General features: G+C 39.8%; 1 protein-coding gene across 2 annotated transcripts in view; it reads right to left on the bottom strand.

Annotated features, from left to right (window-relative positions):
• Window positions 1-24439, bottom strand: part of PLEKHG1 (pleckstrin homology and RhoGEF domain containing G1) — a 121031-nt gene that overhangs the window by 23354 nt on the left and 73238 nt on the right. For both annotated transcript variants that reach the window (XM_061471573.1, XM_061471572.1), the window contains exons 3-4: window positions 7961-8061; window positions 1976-2045 (exon numbers count right to left, since the gene is read on the bottom strand). In XM_061471573.1, the coding sequence (XP_061327557.1) occupies window positions 1976-2045; window positions 7961-8061 (171 nt within the window). The remainder of the gene's footprint in view (window positions 1-1975; window positions 2046-7960; window positions 8062-24439) is intronic.

Below are 24439 nucleotides of genomic sequence, written 5' to 3'. Positions count from 1 at the left end.
GTAATGACATCTTCATGGCTAAAATCAGAACTGCGGGGTATTTTGGTATTGTTTGATTTTGCTTATAAGTATTTGCACTTGTCTGGATGAAGCTAAAAAATGCTTTTTAGAACTGCAATCTCTAGCAATTTCTGAGCCATCAGGCAGTTGCCTGCCAATAATACAAATGCTAAAAGCATTTGACAACGGAACAAAAAGCACGAGCAATGATATGCAGATGGATTTTGGAACTAGTGGCCAGAAAGTCTACCAGAAAACTCCTTTCAGCTGGCTAAATTGAATAAGAGCAGAACAGTTTCCTGGACTTATTACTGTCACTTGCACCACCTCTGTTTCATGTTCCAGCCAGAAGTAGTCCCAGTGGCCCAAGCTATAAGCAAGCAGTAAAATAAAAAGATCTACTAGCTCCAAACTGTGCTGTCTGTAAATATCCTGAAGGCCTCACAATTGGCCTTTTCTGCACAGGCACTCTGCTGACTTATACTCGGCTAATTGTCTGCCAGGACCCCAAATCCTTTTCTGCTAAGCTGTTTCCTAGTGAGCTGGATCCAGTGTGCACATGGGGTTGTTCCATTCCAGAAGCAGGACTTTGTGCTTGCCCTTGTCCCATTCACTCTCCTTCAATTCAGTATAGGCTATTTGGAGCAATAACAACATACCATGAACCGGTTGCAATGAGGAAGAACTACATCCTAATTTTGTACTAGTGGTACTGACACTAAGATCTTTCAGTGCTTACAAAGGATCAATTACTAGATAAGTAACAGCTTTCTCAATCTCAACTTAAGCAAATGATCTGGCAACAGCAGTGTTAAGCTGGCATTATTATTCCCCTTGTGTCACAACAGTACCAAACAAATTACTGGACCACCATGAAAGGGTGATCCAGTTAATCCTAAATCCTTGTGTTAGACCTATTACACTGAATGCTTGGTGCCGACAATACTGTTCAGGACAAGGTATAAAACAAGACAGGGTTTGACTTTTTGGTTTTGTTGAGTTTTGTGGGTGTTTTGTTTGTTTGGGTTTCTTTAAAGGAAACACACCTATAGAGGGATTATCCAAATTTAAACAACTGCATGCACCCTCTTCCACTCCTCTGTACCAAAGTTACCATGGCAATGGCATTATTTCTTAATACATTTGGACTTTACAGATTCAAGGCAAATGTAAATTCTCTGATGATGTCTGCAGTGAACTAGAGTAATCAGTAGCCCAAATTACTTAATGTCTTGTTGTCCTACCCATTGTAGCCATTCCCATTCTCCATGACTGGTGCTTTGGGTTTCCTACAATGAAGGACACTTTGGTTTCCTGTATTTCTCCTGCACCTAACAACTTCTCTTCCTCCGTATTTTTTTTCTTCAGAACTGCCCAACAGAATAAAGATGTTCAGATCAATGTTCAGAAAATTCAAAGCATGTCAGAGAGCATGAGATACGGATCTTAAAGCTAAACTTTCAACCACCCCCTTTAACAAAAGTAAAGGTATGGCTGCTGGGCTCAGGAAAAACGCATCTCAGAAAACACGGCCACATGTTAAGGTAAGGTTATTGCTTTTTTAAAAAGTGCAGCCAAGTTGTATTCTCTGGCTGTTGTTAAGCTGACAAGGTAAAACTGGAGCATCACTTGGTCACCTATGTTTAAAAAAATGAATCTCTGTAATACCCCACAAAACCATAAAAATCTAAAAATGAACTCTAGATCAACAGCTCCACCATTTCAGATACACTTACTGAAGAAAATAACACCTTTTCCTTGATTAAAAAAAAAAAAAAAAAAAATGCAAATCAGGGGCATCTCCCTATTACCTGCTAAGAGAAATTCCTTTCCTTTCCATAGATTTGCAAACTATTCTTGGTTGAAATCACACAAGCTGTCAGAATTAGGTTTCAAAAGCCAATAAATTAATCTTATTTCCCCATATCACTCTGCAACTGGTGTTATCATGCAGAATCCTGCAGTAGCCACTTACCTTGGAAACAAAACAGTCTGCTATAGCCACGGGATCATTTTCACAGTTTTCCAAATCTTGCAGAAGTTCACTAAAAGAAGGAACAGGAAAAGGAAAGACAATTATGGCACACCTTGGAATAGACACATATGTATATTCTGGGCCAGACAGTGCTTCATCATTCATGGCAGTGATGCCCAAAGCACTTAACGATGCAGGGAGTCCTAAAAAAGGGAATGAGAATCAGTTTCACGCTCCTCTTCCCCTTAGATGTATAGCCTCTGGTGTTTTTTGTTTGAAGGCAAGAGAACACCCTAAGAAAACATACTCAAAAATTCAAGTCATCACAATAACCATGGATTGCTGATCTCTTAAGCAAAGCTAAGCCTCTTCCTTCAGATTGACAGCTCTTCTATGATACTCACAGTGATACAATCAGTCCATTGTGTAAGCTTGTATAACAACTAACACAATTAAAAAACAACAAAACTGAAGTTATTGAAGCACATGTGCTGCCCTATAAAGATTTTGTATGTTCCATGAGCTTTACTTGATTGAGGGAGATGAGGAGCTGGTCTGAAAAACACAGATGAGAACCAGGGATGTATTACACATACAAGAAGAATGGCAATAAGTTCACTGAGAAAATTCATCTACCTTTAGTGGGTCTCTTCACTGAAGAAAAACGGTTAGCCTGCAAAAAGTTTCCTGGATGGGAACATATAAATTCTACATGCATAAAAATAAAACCTCACTGAGAGGATTTTACAATTTTGACATGCCAAGCAGGAAATGAATTCATTGTAACAGGAGCAAAGCAATAAGGGAGCATGTTCATTGTTGTATGAAACTCCATTCTCAAAAGCCAATTCAGTGAAAGAAGGAGTTCAAGCAGAAGAAGAAAACCTCAGAGGTCTGTCCTTGATCCAAGTAGTCTTTAGTCTTACTGAAGGAGGTACTCAGGAAAATGAGAGAAGAAACTGAGTTTTCTGCCAAATTGTCTTCTGATAGAACTCCCCCCTCATCAGATGATTTTCTGTTTAGGGCTACTTCATTCCCAGTTCACAGCTGGTTCCTTGAATGAGTTTTGCATAAGTGTTGCTACACCTTTATCTAGCGAACTACCCTTTTCCCCTCTAAGCAGACATAATTTCACCCCATGAGTAAGAAAAGGAGTAAACCAGGAAAGTTTCCTGACTTATTCTTTGCTTCTCTAATTACTGGTGGAAGGAAGGGAAGAAATCAGCAATCAGTCACAAGGAACAAAGACAGACAAAGAGCTTAGGTTCAGCGGTCACTAAGCCAGTCTGCACAGCAACACTTTAACCTCCACACTTCATCAAATGAGAACAAAAATATGACCTCTGTTTGATACCCCACACTCAAGAAGCTCCTTTACATCAGCAAAAGAAGTAGCAATGGTGACCATAACCATTAGTTATAATGATTGTGTTCCACCCATGAGTTTTGGAAATAGCCTCAGACACAATGAACAGGCTCAGAGTATTCCTGCTGTCTGGCAGGCAGACATTCTTTTGATGGCTTAAAGGTATATAGTTCCTTGATTGCCATTTTATTCCTATTGGTCCCATATAATAACATGTTATTCCTCCTACAGGACACAGCAGTGCAACACCTAAAGACTTCATATATTCATGCAATAAGTCCAGGTTTATGCAGTAAATGTGCTAGTGGCTTATGCCTTCAGCTCAAGCCCATAGTGCAAGGGCTATGCTTTTAAAGATTTTGTGCATCTATACTGCACTCCCTTCTGTTTCACCTTGCTGGTAAGAATGGGAGTGGCAAGAGCAGCCTGCTACTGTAAAAATAACAAATGTGTCATGCCCAGGAATCCTGTAAAACTTAAATAAATCCCTATACAACCAAGCTGACACGTGAAAAAGCAGGGCTATTATAGGCTACATCTAAGTACCCAGCAGAAGAAACAACAGAGAAAAGCATTAGTTCCCTTCACCTGAATATGCAGAGGTTTTATGCTGTTCACAGGTGGTACCACAGCTCTCAGCCTCTGTGACTCACTTGTGCCAACCACGAGGCAGGAAGGGAGCATGGGGGAGCATTGTTAGAGGAACTCCATGCTCTTGCAGCTGAATTGCTAACAAGATTCAGACTGAAGTACGCTGCAAGTGCCGGTGCCATTTAAGACCATGTACTGAGCTATACAGCTTGAGTTACTGTGGGCTGAAAAAATCTGAATCTAGGATCATCCTCAATAGCTTATGTTAACTCCTTTGGAATGAGAGACGTAAGCATAAAGAGACTATTTTACATGCAGTGGATTAGTTATCTTTTCAAGTCAAATGAATAAAAGTCTCATTACAATGTCTTTTTAGGATGCTTTGATTTTTTTGGAGTATGACTTATTTTCAAGACAATACATTTGTCTTCCCACCATGGGTGAAGACTTTCAGTAGGACAAAAGGCAGGTTAGTATCAAGCTGTTAGCTACAGGAGGTCAAGAGGAAAGAAATAAACACGTTTATAGGTCTGCAAATAATCACCATATTTGCACAAGCAATTCAGACAAGGCACTTCTAAAAATTTTTATTAATTTTATATCACCACCAAACCATTTTAAAATGAAACACAAGTATTTTTCTCCTCCACCTTGATCTAAATTGGAGCAAGTGAGAGATAGTAATAGGAGATGGGACATGAGACAGGCAATTTCGGTGGAATGTAAGGAATGCAAAGATGTAGGAAGAAAACAGCATGGTTTGTCCCGAACCTATGACAAAAAAAAAACAACCAACTTCTTGATGACCAAGCACTGTGCAGTATAGCCATAAATGCTAAAGTAACAGCATCTCTGAAAAACTTCTTTCTCTCAATGACTGATAGAATATAGCATTCAAAGAAAGAGTGGACATAGCAAGTCCGATCTGGTCTTCATAGTAGAATACTTTCACCATATAAAATTCTGGCAAATTAATCTGAAAAGTTCAGACTTTCAGTAAAAAGAAAAAAAAAATTAAAGAGAAATTTAGCCTTGATATAACTTCATTGTCACAAAAATCCTGTGGCCAATAATAATTTCTCTCCACTCAGAAAATCAAACCAAACCAACCTTTCCCTTAAAGGTGAGCTCTTACAGGTTTTATGAAGGCTCCTCCCAACAACAAGCCAGCCCGTACCACCAGGAAGCTCAGAGCAAGCAAATGCTGAATATGGCTGCTACAGAAAATGGCCCTGCACTGTATTTGTGTGCTTCAGGAGTCACTGCTGGACAAGGACCATGCAGGATGACCTGTGTCAGCAGCATGCATTTCAGCTTGGCTTCTCCTAAGAACATCTAATTGTTGGTACTAAACTTGAGCATGTTTCTCTGTAGTGTCCCCAGTTAAGAACTGAGTCATGGTATGAGTGGAGAATTTATCCTAAACTGACACTACAGGGAATCTCAAATAAGAGAGGCCAGGAAAGAAAGGCAGCAAATGCTGACTTTCAGAACACTTACACATTCTGAATAAATAAACTAATAGTAGGGGATCTTTTCCCAAGGGGCAGCACAGGACCAGTGGGCCAGTGTATAATCAGTGGTTCCATTATAAGAAATAGCTTTCCAAAAAGAGATTCTAGTCACAAGACTAGCAGCTGACATCCTAGCTAACTAGCATTCTGACCATCATTTCTGCCATTCAATGCAACACATAAAAATCATAAGTAGTTTAGCTGAAAGAAATTCCCAGTAACTGAAATATCTCATACAAAGTCAAAAAAAACCAACCCAAGACTAAAACCTTTGATCATTGGTTAAGGGTCAAACTCAAAGTTGAAAAAAAACAAGGTAATTCTTAAACTACAAAATCATGGCCACAAAAAGCATCTGAAGCTATAAACGCAGAACTGCCAAATGGACCTTTTACAAAAGTAAAAATAAATAAAAAGTCTTAAGAGTATGTTTAGGTCCCAGAAGCTACATGCCAAGTTTTACACAGGAGGAAGCTTAATCCTTGAAGCTATACTGAGGTCTACAATGTGTGTTCAGTCTTACAAGCTCACAATTTCCGTGTATAATTTTAAATCAAAAGGCCTGAAATAGATTAGTAACTCACTAGAGGCTTTGGACAACTTTCCAGCAAGTTTTAACCATTGTAACATATCTATCTCTAAAACTGCTTTTTTTTTTTTCTTTTTCTTTTTTCTTCATTTCAACCGCTATTTTTTTTTTTTTTTTTTGCAACTCAGTTATTCTGTATAATAACCTTTCACACTTGAGGATATTTTTGTTAGGTAATATTTGCAATGATGCTGGTATAATTATGTCCTTGCTTGTGAGGGATGAGAAAACATAATGGCCAGGACTGTTTTCTTCCATCGTGTCACCACTGGTAAGCTATAAGCTCACAATCATTGCCTTAAGGCTCCAAAACAGATGATCAGACTACGACTATGTATTTTCCATCATGTTAGACATTCAGTCAAATCAATTGTAGCTAAAGCAGGACACAGAAGCTTTCCAGTTTTTATTTTTATCCACGAGTTCTGAATAGATTCATCCCCGCTCTTCCCTTTGATACCAAAAAGTGACCCCAGCAGCAGAAATCATAGAATCATAGAATAGTTAGGGTTGGAAAGGACCTTAAGATCATCTAGTTCCAACCACCCTGCCATGGACAGGGACACCTCACACTAAACCATATCACCCAAGGCTCCTTCCAACCTGGTCTTGAACACTGCCAGGGATGGAGCATTCACAACTCCCCTGGGCAACCCATTCCAGTGCCTCACCACCCTCACAGTAAACAACTTCTTCCTCATATCCAATCTAAACTTCCCCTGTGTAAGTTTAAACCCATTACCCCTTGTCCTATCACTACAGTCCCAAATGAAGAGTCCCTCCCCAGCATCCCTATAGGCCCCCTTCAGATACTGGAAGGCTGCTATGAGGTCTCCATGCAGCCTTCTCTTCTCCAGGCTGAACAGCCCCAACTTCCTCAGCCTGTCTTCACACGGGAGGTGCTCCAGTCCCCTGATCATCCTCGTGGCCCTTCTGTGGACTTGTTCCAACAGTTCCATGTCCTTTTTATGTTTAGGATACCAGAACTGCACACAATACTCCATGTGAGGTACTTTAAAGTAGCCTCCCATGATGACAGAAAACCATTGAAGATGCTTTTTGACACAAGCCCTCCACTTCAGAATCCTTTTTTGATTCAATTAAATTATCTGTTGTTCTTCAAAGAACACAGTAGTTTGGGAGATGTTTTGCCAATTATAGCAAAGCTAAGAGAGCTTTTACAGGAATAATAGGATATAAAAGATGTGGGAATCTTATGCCAATACATTTCTTGCATTGGTTGCATATTCAGGTTTAACTTAAATGCTGAATAAGTTAAGTATTTTTATAGTAATGGAGGATTCAGACAAAAGCAGCAGTGGCATGCTCCTAAAACTGCAGATACTGCAGGTTCCACACGACATTGCACTAGCTATACAAGCAAGAAATTCAACATCATGCTCCCAATATATACTAGAATCCCATCTTCAGAGTTTTAGTGAAGGCTGTAAATATACGAAATGGAAGCCTTCAGTAAATGGAAGATACTTGAACATAGTTCAAGAAATTAATTCAGGGAGTCCCCCTGGCACTATAAAACACTAGAAAAGCCAGTCCTGGGTGATACATATGTGTACAGAAAAGGACCCAATACATTAGGAATAAAACAACATCCCTTTAATAAGGCAAGAATTTCAGTCACAGTGGTCTTGCACTAGGCTCAGTTAGAGCCTAACAGTGCAGGTTAGGCTTAAATTCAGCATGGAAACAAAAAAAGCAAATGAAGACCACACTGGATTTAAAAAATGAACAGTTAAAATAATCTGATCTCAGCAAATCAATCCTGCTAAGAATCAAAAATAGACCATTTCTCAATTTATGTATCTTTGCTCTATTAAAGTGATAAAAGACTATTTACTTGGTTTGCTCCCTCTCCATTAACTCAGGCTACTGAACTGTTTTCGTTTAGCTAAATATGAATTTACCTGTTGAAGCGGTAGATATCTCGTATGTTTCCAAACAGGGCTGATCGCTCTTCTGTCCCCAGGGAGAGTTTGGTCTGGTCAGTGATACAGTCAAGGTAATCCTGCAAGAGCAACGACAACAGACGTTTCCTCCTGTTCTAGATCAGTAGATGAAGATATGTTTTATTGTACAAGATAAGTGTCTTCATATCAGCTTCATCTTATTATTACAATAAATCCCTCAATAGCTCCTTGGTGAACAGTCCCTCTATTATGAAAAGTAACAATACTTATCTGTTCACTGAAACCAAGAAATTAACAAAAGACTGAACACTAAATTATAGCCCTTAGATGGGACAGCCAACATTTCTCTTGCTACTGATATACAAATATATTCAGATTTCATTTACAATGACAGTTTAATTGATCATTTTACTGGCTCAAAGTAAAAAGAACTTAAAGTGATGAAGAATATCTTTCATGTAATTTTAGTAACAGAAAACTTACATAATAAAGAGCAGAGAGGATACAAGCAACACAGGCTCAGAAAACCAACCAGTGCATTAATTTTTTATTTCTTTTTTTAGATCAGTTAAGAGAACAATGCAGAATTTGTAGAAGACAGATCTCGTTGTATATATGTGCACGCAATTTAGCTACACAGACAGTTACATTGCAAATTACATTGCTGCATAATCTCACAATGATTTCCTTTTGCATTCACAAGAGTGATAGTGTCTCATCCAGGGACTTCAACTGAATAGGAACAAGACAGCTAGAAAAACCTCAGATCAGCAGCATTCTGGGAGAACAACTTTCCCATCTCTTTGATAAGAGCTCAGCTCCCGAAGTGTCACCTTTCATTCTGTTGCTGCTAACAGTATTAAAATTTCTCAGATAAGGGCAAACAAATCCAGCAGCCTATTTAACTAACTATAACTCATAAGCCAAGAAACCCAATGTGCTGCCACATTCATGAAGAAATTCTGCGGGAGTACGGGTATAAAGTAAAAGTGAAAACAGCTGAAAGAATGTGAAGTAAAAATAAATAAAACCCCTTAGCCTGGGGCTAGACAATGTGGTGTGGCAACCTCCCAAAAGCAACACAGCATTCCATGGTGCTGCAAAGAAGGAGCCCTGCAAAATGCCAAGGAGACCATGAAAACTTCTGAGATATAACTGTGTTCCAGAGTCATAAATAAAAACGTACTATAGAACACATACACTGGCTAAGATTTATTCTCAGTGTAAATCTCTTGAAGACAAAGGGTTTGGATCAAGCATGGATCTGACTTTTGGATTTTAGATGCCCTCATAAGCAAGGCTGAGAATTGTAGTGCTCAAGCCTCTGTCCCCATATCCTTCTTTCCAACTGAAACAGTGTTAGCAGAGTCACAGACAAAACCAAGATTCATGTTTAGGTACCAGTAGGCTTTCCTGTCCCCTCCCCTTATCGCAATGCTCAATAACCTGCACTCTTCCATCACCTCCACTTAAAGATACCCCTCGTCACCCCCAAAACTCAGTATATTTTGCCGAGGGAAAACAAGCCTATTCCAAGGCAATCTCCATGTCTGTAAGAACTGGAAGTGTCAGTGGCCAGGCAAGCAGGCAGGTCCCTGGAGGGTCATTTCATCTCTTTTGTGATAGTATCTGACCCATACTCTATCTTCTCTCCTAGCTGACAGTAGTCTCATAGTCCAAACCTGTCTTTGAAACATATTTGTGCATTAAGTCATTGGAACTGCATCCCTGGGACTCCCTGAACTTGTTCTTGGCTTTTTATTCATACTCAGAAGCAGCAGAAGAGTAAAAGGTTCAAGATAGTGAGGCAGACACGACTGCAGGGAGCAGTATGCTAGGTCAAAGACAGAAGCAGATAATAGATTCAGGGCTACTCCAGTGATGGTAGTAAATAAATAGCCTTTTCTGCCCACTAATACAAATCAGCACATAAAAGCAAGGCACAGAAAAGCTCCAATGGAATTGTGACCCTCTGAAAACATTTTTAGCACTGCAGGAACACTACAGCACCCTGAGCTGGTATGAGGGGGTGGTCTGCAGAGGAGTGGAAATCATACAGTAAGTAACTCCACACAGCTAATTTATTAAATAAAGAGGAGCTCCTTTCAAAGTCATTCATTTCAGCATAGCTAGAGCTTGGGTTTCTTCAAAATAATGAACAGCCCTCAGTTATCTCCAGTATTGCAGACAGTGTTATGAACACAGCCTGGTTTGTGTTCCTTTTGTCCTCTTAACAGTTTTCCTCCACATACGCATACTCTTCTCAGTCCTTTACCAACTCTTTCCTAAGAAGGAGGGAACCAAGGACTTTCTAATGCTCCTGCCAAGCAGCAGGCTGCAAGTGCTTTGGCAATTTTCCAGCATCTCCAATAGCATATGCCAGTATAAGGTTATCTCACACACCTACAGCTTGTGCTCCCATTTGCTGCAAGTTCCTAAAGAGTGCACTTCAGGCCCCTCCTCCTCCTAGCATCAGATCAGAAACAATCCAGAAACTAATGCTTGGATTTATGCTTACCTAGAATAAAGGGAGATGCTTATTTGCTTAAAACTCTTGGGATTCAGAGGTATCTTGTAGCTTATCTCATACTGTTAATAAATCACACAGGATTTGGGAACTGCTTTCATGTTTTAGCTTTCTATTTTTGTTAATGTTGCTGAGCTAAGGCTTCTGCAAGTCCGACAGCTATAGACATGTTTACCTCGCTGTTACACATGTAAGCGGATACCTAATGTGGCTCAGACAGTAGGTCACAACAGCAAAAAGCTTTAGATATCCCTATTTACATGAAAAAGGTAGATGCTGAAAGGTCTTGGGCACTGGCCTGATGAGCCCCAGGCACAGTGCAGCAGCACACCTCTTGTGCTGACTCAGCAAGTCAGACACTTCTGGTTATACTGTTTTATAGAGGATCTGTACTCTCATAAAGACTTCATGAACCTATCCAGGAAACAGATGCAATATTGGCACATAATGTCTTCTGCAAGGATGCCACCACAGGCAGATCAAAGCAACCTAGACATTTTTTTTTCCTAATTATTTCTCAGCAAATGGTACTTTACCCCATGGTAGTCACTGAAACCTCCTGCAGGGTATCAACAGCTGTTATCATCTGAAGTCATAATGAAAGGTTTGGAACCACAAGATAACAGTGCAGACTACAACCGTAATAACACAGTGCAGAAATCAATGAAATTTATCAGAACAGAGTCCCGGCCTTATTCACTTTTATTTGTTTCTTGTCAGCATCTCTGAACCCCCTGTCGGCACTGAATGATTTGTTTACAACCTGTCTTTTATTGCCTCTCTGCAGTTATGGCAGAAACATTTACCTTACTTTACAGGAGGAAAAAAAAGCTTACAAATACCAATCTCCTTAGGCTGATTTATGGAGCAAGGTTTGCACTAATGATATTGCACAATTTTTCCATCCTATTTCCTTAAACTCTCCAAAAAGAGAAGCAAAAGAGTTCTAACTAGAAGAGTCTTGCCAGATTTCCCTGCCTTCCTTGCTGGGTTTGATGTTCACCACATTTGTCTTTCATCACACTGAATCCATAAAGAAGAAATGTCTGTTAGAAGCTACATGTCCTGACTACTGTCTCCTCCTTCATAATTACACAAGAAAGATCTCTAGAGGAACAGAATTATGACAACACTAACCTCAGAGGCTAAAAAAATAATCATATTGATTTGAAATGAGAGAAAACATTTGAGAAAAAGACAAAATGAAGAAAAACATTTTCAGATATCAATTAAACTAAAGTTTTCCATGACTAAACTTTAGAAACTAAACACAAACTAGTTGGACATTTTCATCCAGACACCCAGATTTTCCTTTGAAGAAAGACATACATTTACCTTTAATAATAGACTACAAGCTGAACAATAATAAGCAGTAAGTCAGCCATTAATGTGGCAATGTTAAAATTACACATTAAAATGAGTAATGGTAATGTTAACATGGTAATGCTAAAAATATGGGTAAAAGCCACACTGCCTTGTAAAACCAATTTTTACCCTGCCCTTCAAGTAACTTACATACTAGAGAAGTTCTTAGTAATCCCTTTACAGGGCAGGACTATACATATATGGATATTGCCAAAGCAAACGAGATTGTTGAAAAGAGCAGTGTTGTTGCACAGATACACCTTTACCAAGAGACAGGCACAGAAGACATTGAAAATCTCATTAAATATTGATAACAAAAAAAAAAAAAAGAAGAAAAAGAAACACACATACAAAAAAAAAGAAGAAAAAAAAAGAAGGCTTCTACCCACCAGGAAGCTTTGCTTTCCAATGCCTAAACACAGGCTGCAGGAGAAAAAGCTGCTGTATGTCTCTGGACTTCAGCAACACACTCTTTGGCTCAAGAACTGAGGACTCACATAGGAAAACTTGGTATCTGACCAAAACATGCTAAAAATCAGTTGCTTAACAAAACTCATAGGACTTCCAGTGTTGTAGCCTGAGGAGGAATATGTAATGTTAAATCAGTCAGGATCTAAACCAAGCAGTGCCATAACATCACTCAGACTCTCAGTTTTCTGATAGTTCCTAGATCTGTGCTACTAGTGTGGCAGGATTTACTCCTAGATGCTATATTATACACTTGAGCCTATTTTTACCTGACTCCCCTCTACCCAGCACAGATGCATGTGGCCCAGATCAGATGTTTCAGCAGCCTTGGCCACCTAAACACTACTTCCATAACACTTTGAGAAAAATGCAGCAGGCCAGAAGGAGAACATGCCACAAACTGGATCCTGTTTGTAGCCTGCTAGCTAGAGCCATGCTGGCCAAACTATCTAGACATTTGTAACCAAAGAGGAAGCTGGGCAACAGTTGTATGACAGAATAACCTCTATAACGTGCTCTGCATTGCTAATTCTGCCAGTTACATAGACCATTAAGTACCAATTCTCCTTTTGCCTATTGTGTTTTCCTTATTCTTTTTTCTTATTATTTATTTATTTATTAATTTATCCAACATGTACAGCAACATACTCTGAATGCTTTGTGGGTCAAAAAATAGCATACTATCCACAACAGGTGGGCAAGGATGCTGAATTCTGGTCAGAGCAGCTCACTGCAGCTCTTTTAAATTATTTAAAGTGCAGCTGTAGCCTGCATAGCAAAGCTGCAGTTGTAAACCCAGCATCAACTTCCCATATCAAAATTTTCTGTCTGGATTTCTCCTTTAAATATGCAATTGTCTTTGTTATTATCACCCTCTGTGGTGGAAGAAGTCAAGCCCACTATGTTGGTGCACATCTCCTGTAATCTGCACAGTGGTTTACTTGGAGACACCTGTAACAAAACATTTCATGCAGCCAGATTTAAACTTAATTTCTGACTGCTTTCCTCCCCATATCTCTCTCCCATATCCTTCCTCATCAGTCTCTGTAAGCAGTCAAACCTAGTCACGTATCTATGGGCAGCCTCATTTTGGCTGAAACCATCTTTTCCCACTGAGAGTGAAAATGCTTGCCCAATTGCCCTGAAACCATTTCCCACCTCCCATCTCATGTCAAAGCCCATGCCAGTTTCAGCCCTCCAGAGACAGCCTGCCACATTCCCACATGGCAGGCAGAAATCCATGCATGTCAAGGTAATTAGTGTCCTTAACCTTCCACTTCTGACACTTCTCTGTAGGAGAAGCAGAAGTGGTAGCAGCTGTGTTTCAATGTCTTACCTCACGTTGACAAAACCTCTTTGCCATGATGGTAGGAATTTGCAGTTATCTCCAGTTCCCACATGAGCTAAACAGCCACTAGCCCAGGCTTTAAGTAACAGTCACATTGTCATACAATAGGCCAATACAGCTAAATACTTCTATTTAACCAACAAGCATATTTTTAACTGCAGATACAGTTTGAGTGCCATAAAAAACTCAGAACCGTATTTTGTTTCTGCTACAGATGTAGAAAATTAATGATGCCAGTAAATCAAACCTCAAAAAATGCTTACAATGGCCACCACACAGCTTCTCTACCTGTAAAAACAGAACCTAAAACAAAGAAGGAAATTTCTGCAAGCATGTCTTTCCACTTCCTACTTTTAGTGGAATATGGGGAGGGGGAGATTGGGAGCAGTATTTGGTGGTGATTTTTTAAAGACATCTGAAGCTGGAAAACCGTCACATCAGCCAAGGGATGGACAGGTCCAAAAGATCAGCACCTGTCTGGGGCTATGCACCGCACAGCATGGTCCTGCCACCAACTGACAGCCAAAGCCAGGGTCTTTCTGAGGACAACCAGACTTGGAGATGTGGCCTCCTCTGCTCCCTTCAGCAAAAGAAGCAGAAAGCTCCTGGGTTCCATGCACTTCTTACCCCTCTTTTCCATTCACTTTATGTCCCTCAGTACCTTGACAATAAGACTGCCACTTGTCAGTGGTAGCAAAGCTCTGCCTTTTTGGGAAACAACTCCATTGGGCCTCTCAGGTGGGCTCCAAAGCACCCACCCACCTATACATTTGCAGAGTGCTGACCCTCCCATCAAGAGAGAAGGGCACAGAGAATACCTCTCACCACTGACAGCCAGCAAGCTTCCAAATGGGAATGGCCAAAGTAATCCTGCTACCATGTGTGGTGATTGACTTCTCTGCAATGTCTGTGCAAAGAGCAGAGTCTCTGAACCACAGGAGGCCACCTCGCTAGTGTCAGTCCTTTTCCCAAACCCCAGGTGGCGGAAGCCATACTACACTCACATGTGCTTATGACCAGCTTCCTCAGAACCCAATTTACACATGCAGTTGGCTCACACACAGCCTATGGGTAACAGCAATAAAGCGGGTGTTGTGACAGAGTAAGATGATACTCCACTGACTGCATGTAGAAAGGGCAAAGATTGATGGTGAGAGCAGTTGTGAGACCATGGTATGAAGAAAGACTAAAAATAGAGAAGCACATTTGAAGTTTTCTTTCCACTGTTTAACACTGCAGAGAGTAAGGTAGTGATGCGACTTCTCCCTATGCTTTCCACTGTTAAGGGATCTGCAAATAAGTTGAAAGTATCAACTCAAGTTTCACCTACAGAAGAGAAGGGGAAGAAAAATATTTTTTCCCATGTAGCTATTTCTGAGTGACAGATTTTTGCTAATCAATGTGACTTCCTCACCTATATGAAAGATATTAAAACACTGTCACATTTGCAGATACTAAGTACGTGTAGCAGTGACTCCTAGTATGCCCTCTTGGTTTCATCCACATACATGGAAAGCCACAAGGGGAGTATGTGTCAGCCAAAATTAGCAGTGAGGAATTCCTGAGTCCTAACACTATGCCTTGCACCTCTAAAACACACGCTTTGTTTGGTTTAAGCTGCCTTTGAATAGTTGTGCCCGTGTAGTCATGAGCACAAGTGGAGTTGTATACAGAGTCAGAAATTTCTAGGGCACATCAATGTCAGCAACATAACAGTCAGGAGATCCTGTGACAGAAATTCAAGCTGTTAGAGCACAGCTACTCCCAGGAACTGAACTGACGCATTTGCCCTGGAAAACTTTGTCAGGGAGAGGTCCCGCAAACTCTCTGGGTTGTTGCACTGAGTTCATCCAGAAGGTCCATGGGCTGAGGGACAAGACAGAAGCTTTGCCACTATGAATGGCTGGGAGATAGCAACCTAGTTTTCTGCAGCTGTGGGTTTCCCGTCACTACTTTAGAGCCTGAACCTCTAAAGCAAGCCCTCCATGCCCTCTCACCCCTGCCCCAATGGGGGAGGATGCCCATGTCAGATTACAGCACTGCCTCCACGGCTTCCTTCTAGGAAGGGGGTGGAAGGAGGCACATGTCCTGCAATGGTTACTCCAACTGTCCAAAGGGGTTTATGTCCCTTTCTTTTGCCTCAAGAAATTGTCTGCTTTCTTCTTGTGTTGTCTTTGTCCCATAAGCCATTTTAGAAGGAACACTGAGTCTTTCTGGAGGTCCAAAGCCTGCCAGCACCTGATCCAGTGTTCAGGCTGCTTGGATGGACTGCTTCCATGAATTTTTGCCTTCTTTGTTGAAGTGAATTTTTGCTCTAATGAAACACAATGAAAGCTCAAGACTATTCCCCTGCTCAACTGCTAAAATCTTCCACCTTCAAAAGGCACCATGGAAGGCAGGCTCTCAATTAAATTAAACTGAAATTTGATACAGATGCACTAAAAGCACTCCTAAACTGAAACTGGGATTCATGGATTGTACACAGACAAGTCCCCTAAATTACCAATCATCTGTAAAGACATGTAAAGACATCATAAAGATATGAATAAATTGCTGGGACTAGAAACTCACATGTAATCCCACTTAGACACTTCAGCGCAATAACTTATTGAAGTTGTAGCCTACGGATTAAAACCACCTCCTACTATCTTTAGGTATCAGCCAGCACCCACTGCTAAATCACAGCTATAGCAACTTTTCCCAGAAACTGGCACTCAGAATGGCTCCTCAGAGGTGCGGTAAGAGACAAGTTCAGATAGCAGATGGAGATCATGGGATGATAATAAATGCTATCAGTAGTTTACTGACATTTCATTAAAGAGCTATGTGAGGCCCCCATCTAACAGACTTCCTAAAGTTAAAAGGAAACACAGAAGAAAAACTACAGTGATGAGGACAGCAAAATGAAAACATTAAACAGCAACTGGGATGTCAAATAGTTTGAAGTTGCTAGTCAGATGAAGCAAGTGCTCTAAGGATTTCTAAATCTAAACCTGCAACTGACGCTTGACATCATTGATGTCAACTGTCATGATCAGTATCAACTATCATCATAATTCAATAGCCTCAAGCTTTTTTAAAAAGTACCAGCATAAAATTTTTAATTATTATAAATTATAAAGAAAATAATCTCAAAGTTAATCAGAACATCTACAAATTAGTTCTCATAACACAGCTCAGTTGGTCTGATTATAACCTTAGGGAACCACAGTCAAACAAAGCACAGAGGACTATTAAAGTACATTTAACCTTTGAATTTGTGAATCAGTCAGGAAAGGAACACTGTAGACCCTTGCCCTGTTAAATAAACTTTCCCCACTTGTAAGGTAAATGAATGTTAATATTTTTTAAAGGATATCTTAATATGCTTACAAGTTAAATGAGACATCCCAGAAGACAATTAGAACACAAGAAGGGAAACTGAAAGAGTCTGTTTTCCAAAGAACATAAATGCAAATCCAGCATAATGTAGAAAATCTGCACATATCCTAAACACACATTTATCTTAACCTTATTAACTACATGATTCCCAGAGACTTACAGATGACTTTTATTATTCATATACGAAAAAGAATGAAAAGGCAGCTTATAGTAGTGGGTGTTTTGCAAGTAAAAACTTTTTAGAAGTGTCTTGTTTGCAAAACGGTCTTCTCATAAAACCACAAAAAAAAGCAGCTACTTCCACACCTTAATCTGTGGGAGTGGTCAGAGTGGAAAAAGAGAGAGGCTGCTATGTGGTTTGTAAAGCCTTCAGGTATAAAGGTCATGGAGTACTAAAAGAACACTGTAAGCTGACAAGTAACATTTAATAACAATGATACAATAAATTTTATAATGGTTGAATATTTGTAGGGACCAAAATTGAAATGGCCATAATAAGCAAATAAAATTTCAGAAACAGTGGTCTGGCTGGAAATGCAGAAATTTGTTTGGCTTTAAGATTATGACCTTCAAATTTTGATTTTTTTTTCAGAAATCCTAATAATTCTGAAAATAAGTAAATGAATATACAAATAAATGTATCATCATCTTAAAACATTTAATTTTTTACCAAAAATTTCCTCTCTCCTGCCTCTCAGCCTTCAGACCTATTTCTCCCAGTTTTGCTGTCCACCCTCTAAAAACTTGCTGCTTTCCCAGAGCTGCTGGTCTGCCCTCTAGAGCTCCTCATCTGCTGCCAGTGAGTAAAAGCAAGCCAGAGACCAGATGTGAACTTTGTTACTTTCTGAACTCCAAAAGGGCTCTATGCATCCTCACTAACCAGGGACAAAACCTCCCTCTCCAGCTTCAGTACAGCCATGGGAGCAAAGTCTTATTCCTGGAGGCCCCGCTCACCACCAGTGCTCTTCAATAGTACATCTGTACTTAACTACATCTTCCCCTTGCCTTCTTCTTCCCAAAAGAATAAAGTTTTCTGGAACAGAAGATTAACTTTCACCCTTTTATCTACATTCGTATTTAGAAAGTGGGTAGAGGCTGTAAACAACACGGTTGAATGATTTATACTGTGCTGCAAGAAAAGGGAGGAGAAAAGCAGTGGCAGTTGGGCTATTCAGCAATCCTGGAGCTCCCTCTAAATGCAGCAGCCCTCCCTTATGTTTCCCACCCAGAGCTTGGGAAAAACTCACTGTACATTTATAGACAGCTTATTTATCACTGCAGTATAACTCAGCCTTTTGTGCTGTCCAAAGAGAGAGCTGACCTTAAAACACACACAAAGTCATAGCTACGTATTTGTGCTGTCTTAATGTATGCAGTCCCAGCCATAGGGTGAAGCTCTTCAGTTGCCTAACAAAGACAGTCCCTGCCCCAACAGGTTCCTACAATCTAGCTGTAAGCTAAGAACCGGATGCAAAGTACAGGTGAAGGAAACACAAGGCAATGATGACATTTTATTCCGTGTCTTTCAACTATTTGAAAATGTGCTGAATGAAAGAAATTTATTACCAGCAGAAATAAGACCAAAGTAGCGATCATGCAGATAAGAAAAAACTCGCATGAGTACATTTAATCCTAGCTTTGCCCATTTCCTGTGAGGTTAGTTTATAAACAGCTCCCTGCTCATGCCATAACATAAAGAGTTGCCTTTCACCACATACGTAGTTTGTTAGGCTACTTCTGGTTGTTCATAACACAATATATTCCCCTACTATACAGCTATAAAACATCTTTTTTTCAAAGCCCAGAATCCTTCTCATGTGCTCTGAAAAACAAGGTTTGTATTTTGTTTCTGCTTTTGTTTTGGTTTCATTAAAGGGTACTTATGATCAGAAGCTTAAAGCTTACATAGCAGGCAAAATATTTTTTTTAAGATCATAGAGTTTCAGAAACAACATTATCTAAAACTATTTAGGGCACAAACAGGAACAAGAGCTTGCGTATACTTCCATCACTTTAGGATGCTATAGGATGTTTCATATGGCTCACATCCAGGAAGCAAGAAGTCTGCAGGGAAAACTGAGTAGTCCTACTGCATCAGAAGAAAGAAGTCTGATTGACTTTACATGTTTGTTTCTGGGTAGCCAGAACAGCTGTTTACACCTGTTCGGTAACATCCTTACTGGTGTTCCTACATACCTCACCTCTCAACAGTCTTCACTGCAGATTATAGACCTGATTTTCAAACAGCAACTCCAGAAACTAAACATAACACTGACATTCTCCAGTACAGCTACTTGCAAATTTATTATGGGTTCTTCAAGTGGAACGTTTTCCTGCTCCAATTTTTACTGCTGTAACTCTGTTTAAACTTCACAGTCTTCAAGAAGGCCTCTTAGGTATGTCCTGAGATCCTCAAGCAAAACTTTGTTTTAGCTATCATGTCCCTAAGGAGGTCAATCAAAATTTGACACAGCTCTTCATTCACAGGTGAAAAAACAAGCAGTGAGAAAGTTCATCAGCTCAAAAGTACAGCAAATACTTTATATAACTATATATATACTTTATATATATAGTGTATATATAACAAGAACATAATATTTGTTTTGCAGGTAATTTAAATTGCTCATTCAAATTTTCTATAAGGATCCCCTAGTCAGAAAGAGTAACATCTGTGCTAATCTATTTTTAAATGTTTTTTAAAGTCATAGCAAGACAAATTTTGAAGAAGAAAGAATGAACCTCACTCTGAATATCACTATTTTGCTTTAAATCTGAACTGAATGCCTCTTCTGTGTGTATCACAGCCTCTGCAACTGGCTCCAGAGAGAGCCTGTTTCTAAATCACCACTCTGTTAACAAGAAAATTAAAAGCAAAGTGCCTAAAAATCATGCATCTGTCCCCTGCATTCTCTCGTTTGTGCTGGAAATTCAAGACAAATAAATTATGTCAGCAGTCTCTGTCACACAGACTAGACTTGCAAAACTACAGTGCCCGTACATGAAGCTGAGGTATTGCTCTATAGCATTAAAGTCACTGATACAGTACCCTAACTTCTGGCCTTAATGCGCTGAAGAAAAACATTATTTATGAGACCACACATCACTTCTGCTATACTAAGTGAAATAAAAGTGATGAGAAATCTCAGAAGAATGCCATCATTGCAGACTGACGATTACAGCAGTGCCATAAAATCCAGGATGCTTTTACAAGAGGGACTGGTACATCCTCATACGTCACAGTTAACTTCTCAGTCACATTTAATAAACTTTCCATTGAAGCACACTGTAAAGTTTCTTATCTACAAAATACTCAAAAAGAGCAGCTCTACTAATTAAACAATTTCTGTTTGGTGGGTGTCAAAATTTTGTACTGTGAAACAGAGGTACTCTTGCAGAGTAACATATTCACTTGTCATTTACATCAGCAATGTAATGGTACCTTCCTCAGGCATGTAGGCTAGCAGCTATAGAAAAAGAGGTTGAGAACAGAAATTAAGTATAATGTGGGAACAAACATTATGGGATGCCTTACCTATATTGGGGATTCTCATCTTATGAATCTAGGAGGAATTAACTTTCTCTAAGAGTTATGCTATCCAGCAACCCGATGCACAAACAGCTATGCTTTTACTAACGTATAACAAGTACTGACAATGCACATACACTGCAGTCTTCAGAAATGTCTTTTTAATTAATTGCCTAAAACAGACAGACCGCAACACCAGAAGGCAGGAAACTGGGAACAATAAAATTCCAATACTGACTTCCTCTTAGAAGGGCTTCCTTTAATCATTGGTGTCACAAGACATATCTACTGCAAAGGTCCAATATTTCCCCTTACAAGACTTCCCCCACTCCCCCAAGGAGTATATAACTTTGACAGGACAGACATGCTCACCTCAGATGAAACTTTCCATTCCAGAAACTTGCCTTCCTGCTGAGTTGTTTTAGAAGATTTCAACAAAGGCATTCCCCCAGGCTTTTTTGAGAAAGAATGCCCTTTTTCACTTGCGTTGACAAATTTTAGTGACTTTTCCTCTCAAGAAGAGAAGCCCTCTCAGGCTAACTAGCAGGGACAGGAACCGCACCCTCCAGGAAGAGCAGTAGCAGATAGGAACATAATGGTTTTTTGTTTCTGAGAATACATCTTTTGCTGGTTTTGTGCAAGTGTCCCTATATTTGACTATATCGGGGATAAGAAACTCCTCAAATACGCATATCCCCACCAGCAACTTTTAGCAATGGTCCTTTGCAAGTTTCAGGTCAGGCTTCAAAAGGTCATTAACCACAATTACCATTCTCAGATGCTACCAATTACAGTGGTTAAGATCTGCTCTTTTGGAGCAAGAGCAGGGAAAAGATAGCTCCTGAGTCTCAGTGATCCTCTGCAGACCTTACACAGTATGAAGAAGTAGGCTGTGCAGCTCCAGAGTAGACACAAAGGAATCCTACAGAAAGATGGGAAAAAAAAAAGCAGGAACAAAGCTTGGTGGACACCAGAAGATGGAGACTGAATGTTAGCACAGCTTAAGAAGCTGGAAAAATTATGAATGGCAATGAAAACGTCAGACCCACAAGAGAACAATGGAGAGAGACCTGGAGTCAACAGGGACAAAGAACATGAGAAAGACTAAAAAGTGAGGAAAGGAGACAATATGGACTGACAGGGGATGAGGATGGGATCTACTGAGAGAAGATTTAGGATGGGGGGGAAGACCATAGGCACAAGATTGAGCAGAGGAGAACGGAACTTTCTGAGTAAAAAGGCTTGAATGAGGAGCCTTAAATATAAAAAGAGGAGGCTAGGGGTACAAGTTCTAGAGAGGAGATAGGACAGACACTTCAACTAGCCCAGTAGGGGTGGTTTAAAGAGATGTCACATTTGGAGTGAAAGGGTAGAGGAACTCATTCATGTAAAACAAGTCACCCAGAATCTTGGAGTTCAAGCTTCCTGAAGTTCAGCCTCTGTCTGCATCAAGTATTTGTGAAATACACCGACAACATATGCCTCGCTTCCCTCTAGTTAATTTATATATGCCCATGACTTTTCACTGGTATTATTTTACTGATAGGAGTTCTTATATCAAATGGCTGAGATTCATCCAGTTCTCAATGGGCTAATACCACTATGAGTGTCTGTATAAGGTAACATGACAGACACATGCACTATAGCAGTGCATTTGCATTATTCCTTCATTTTGCAAAGCTGAAACACAAATGTGGATGTCTTTTTCTACACTTACAAGCATTTGTACAATTTACGAATAAGGGCTTCTGACTGCTATGGACCACAATATTGAAACATATTTTTATTATAAACTCATGGAAAAAACACAAAAAGTTATTTCAGTAATTGACTGCAATTGAAGTTCATGCTTATTCTAACTAAATTACTACTTGAAAAAGCCATGCTAGCTCCTGAAAAGGAGAAGATCTGCAGGTTCTGCCCTGGCCAGTACACCTGTCAGTATGACACAAGCAGGAAGCAGAGATATCCGATTTCTCATCACAAACTTGCCCAAAACACGCTTCGAGCTGTACTAATTCAAATTTTTAATTATGCTTAACAGATCATCTGATAAAGCATGCCAAACAATGGAAAAGTTTGCTCTATCTTTGTTACAATGCTTGCCTGAGCAAGAATCACAACAGCATGCCTCAAAACATTCATAATTCAACTGTTCTTCCAGGTCACAGAAAAAGTGGCTGTACTGGCTAGAAAAGCAGTTGTTTTTAAAGCTTAACCTCAGGCAAAGGGAGCCAAATAACGCCTGTACAGCCTCCTCTCACCCACCCTGAGCCCATTAAATACTTCTTATCAGCAGTTAAAAAGAAAGATGAAGAAACTCAGCAGATCTCCAGTATCACCTAAAGATCATATAAACCATATCCCAGAAGTTGATTTCTACCTCTGTCTACCAACTTGGCACTGTTAAGATCAAAGACCACCCAGATAGTCAAGGCATTATAAGTTATGCCTTTTTAGTTTTTTATTTACTTATTAATGCCCTAACAGCATTAGATCAATAAAGGCATAAAAAAGGGTGAAATCCTGTTTTCCCCCATTCTCTCCATAGTCCTTTATGCCAAGCATAACTCTACATATTCCATGGATAACAGGCTAAAAGGACACTGCCCAACACTGTACTATGCTAGGCTGACTATTAATTAGCTGTCTTAGGATAAGACGAATAGTACCAGGATGCTGCATTCAGTTTCACACCATTCATGTTACTGGGTCATTTGTGTACAGCTGTGTATGTTCTTTACATTTGTCTACAGCTAATTCTGGAACTTGTTCCAGGCACACAACGAACAAGCAGGTAATCAAGAATAGTGAGTATGGATTCACCAAAAGGAAGTTTACAGCATGATGACCTCTACAATAAAATGACTGGCTTGGCAGATGAGTAGAGACCAGTGGATATCGTCTACCTTGACTTCAGCAAGGCTTTTGTCTCCCATAAGATCCTTATAGACAAACTGATGAAGTATGGCTTGGATAAGTAGACAGTAAGGTTGATTGAAAACTGGCTGAACAGACAGGTCATGAGGGTGGTGATCAAAATCTAGTTTGGAGGCAAAATCTAGGCACAAAATCTAGTTGGAGGCAAGTTATCTAGTGGCATACCACAGGGAACAATGATGGGTCCAGTCTCATTTTATTCATTAATGATCTGGATGATGGGAAAGAGTGTGCATATATTAAAATAATTAAAAAAAAAACAAACAACAACCACCCCCCCCCCCCCAAAAAAAAAAGCCAAACCAAAACACACACAAAAGAAATAAACCAAAACCACATGACTGTGCATCACTGACAAACATGCTCTGCTTTACACTGGAAATTTAGAGTGGATTCATGAACATGAGTTTCAACACCCTCTCAGCTGAAGTTCTAGAACCTGTTTTAAAGTGCTAGAAACAATGAGAACGTGTTCTACACACATTTCCGTTGTCTACAGAGAAGGCAGCATCAGCAAATCCCCACTACCGGGGAAAAAAAAAGCGATAGACTAGATCTGTACTGATAGCTCTCAGTTGGGGGTAGAGAGTGATTAAAATAGTACCTATTAATTTCTCCCTTTCTGTTCTTATGATGTTTCTTCAGCTTTTAGCGCTTTGTACCTGGGTAGCTTTGTTTTCTTCCTTCCTCGCTCCCTCCACCAAAAAAACCCTCCCCAAAACAAAAAAAAAAACCACCTCCCTACTATTTTTAGTCTCTGTACATAAGCTACTGCATTGCAGTCAAATGCAAAACTCACTAGAGAGTTCCAGTTCCAACCAATTTTGTACTCCCTTTAATTTTCCACTTCCTGGGTTTTCTCTCATTTCCTCATATTGTTTTCCCTCTAATTATTTTCTCTCTCTGGTTCATTTGCTTATG

Source organism: Pezoporus flaviventris, unplaced genomic scaffold (genome assembly GCF_033815535.1).
Source record: "Pezoporus flaviventris isolate CSIRO_AGI_PZ_B2104156 unplaced genomic scaffold, CSIRO_AGI_Pfla_v1 ptg000066l, whole genome shotgun sequence".
Taxonomy (NCBI): domain Eukaryota; kingdom Metazoa; phylum Chordata; class Aves; order Psittaciformes; family Psittacidae; genus Pezoporus; species Pezoporus flaviventris.
The sequence above is the reverse complement of the archived record's forward strand: the minus strand, read 5'-3'. Positions and strand labels throughout refer to the sequence as shown.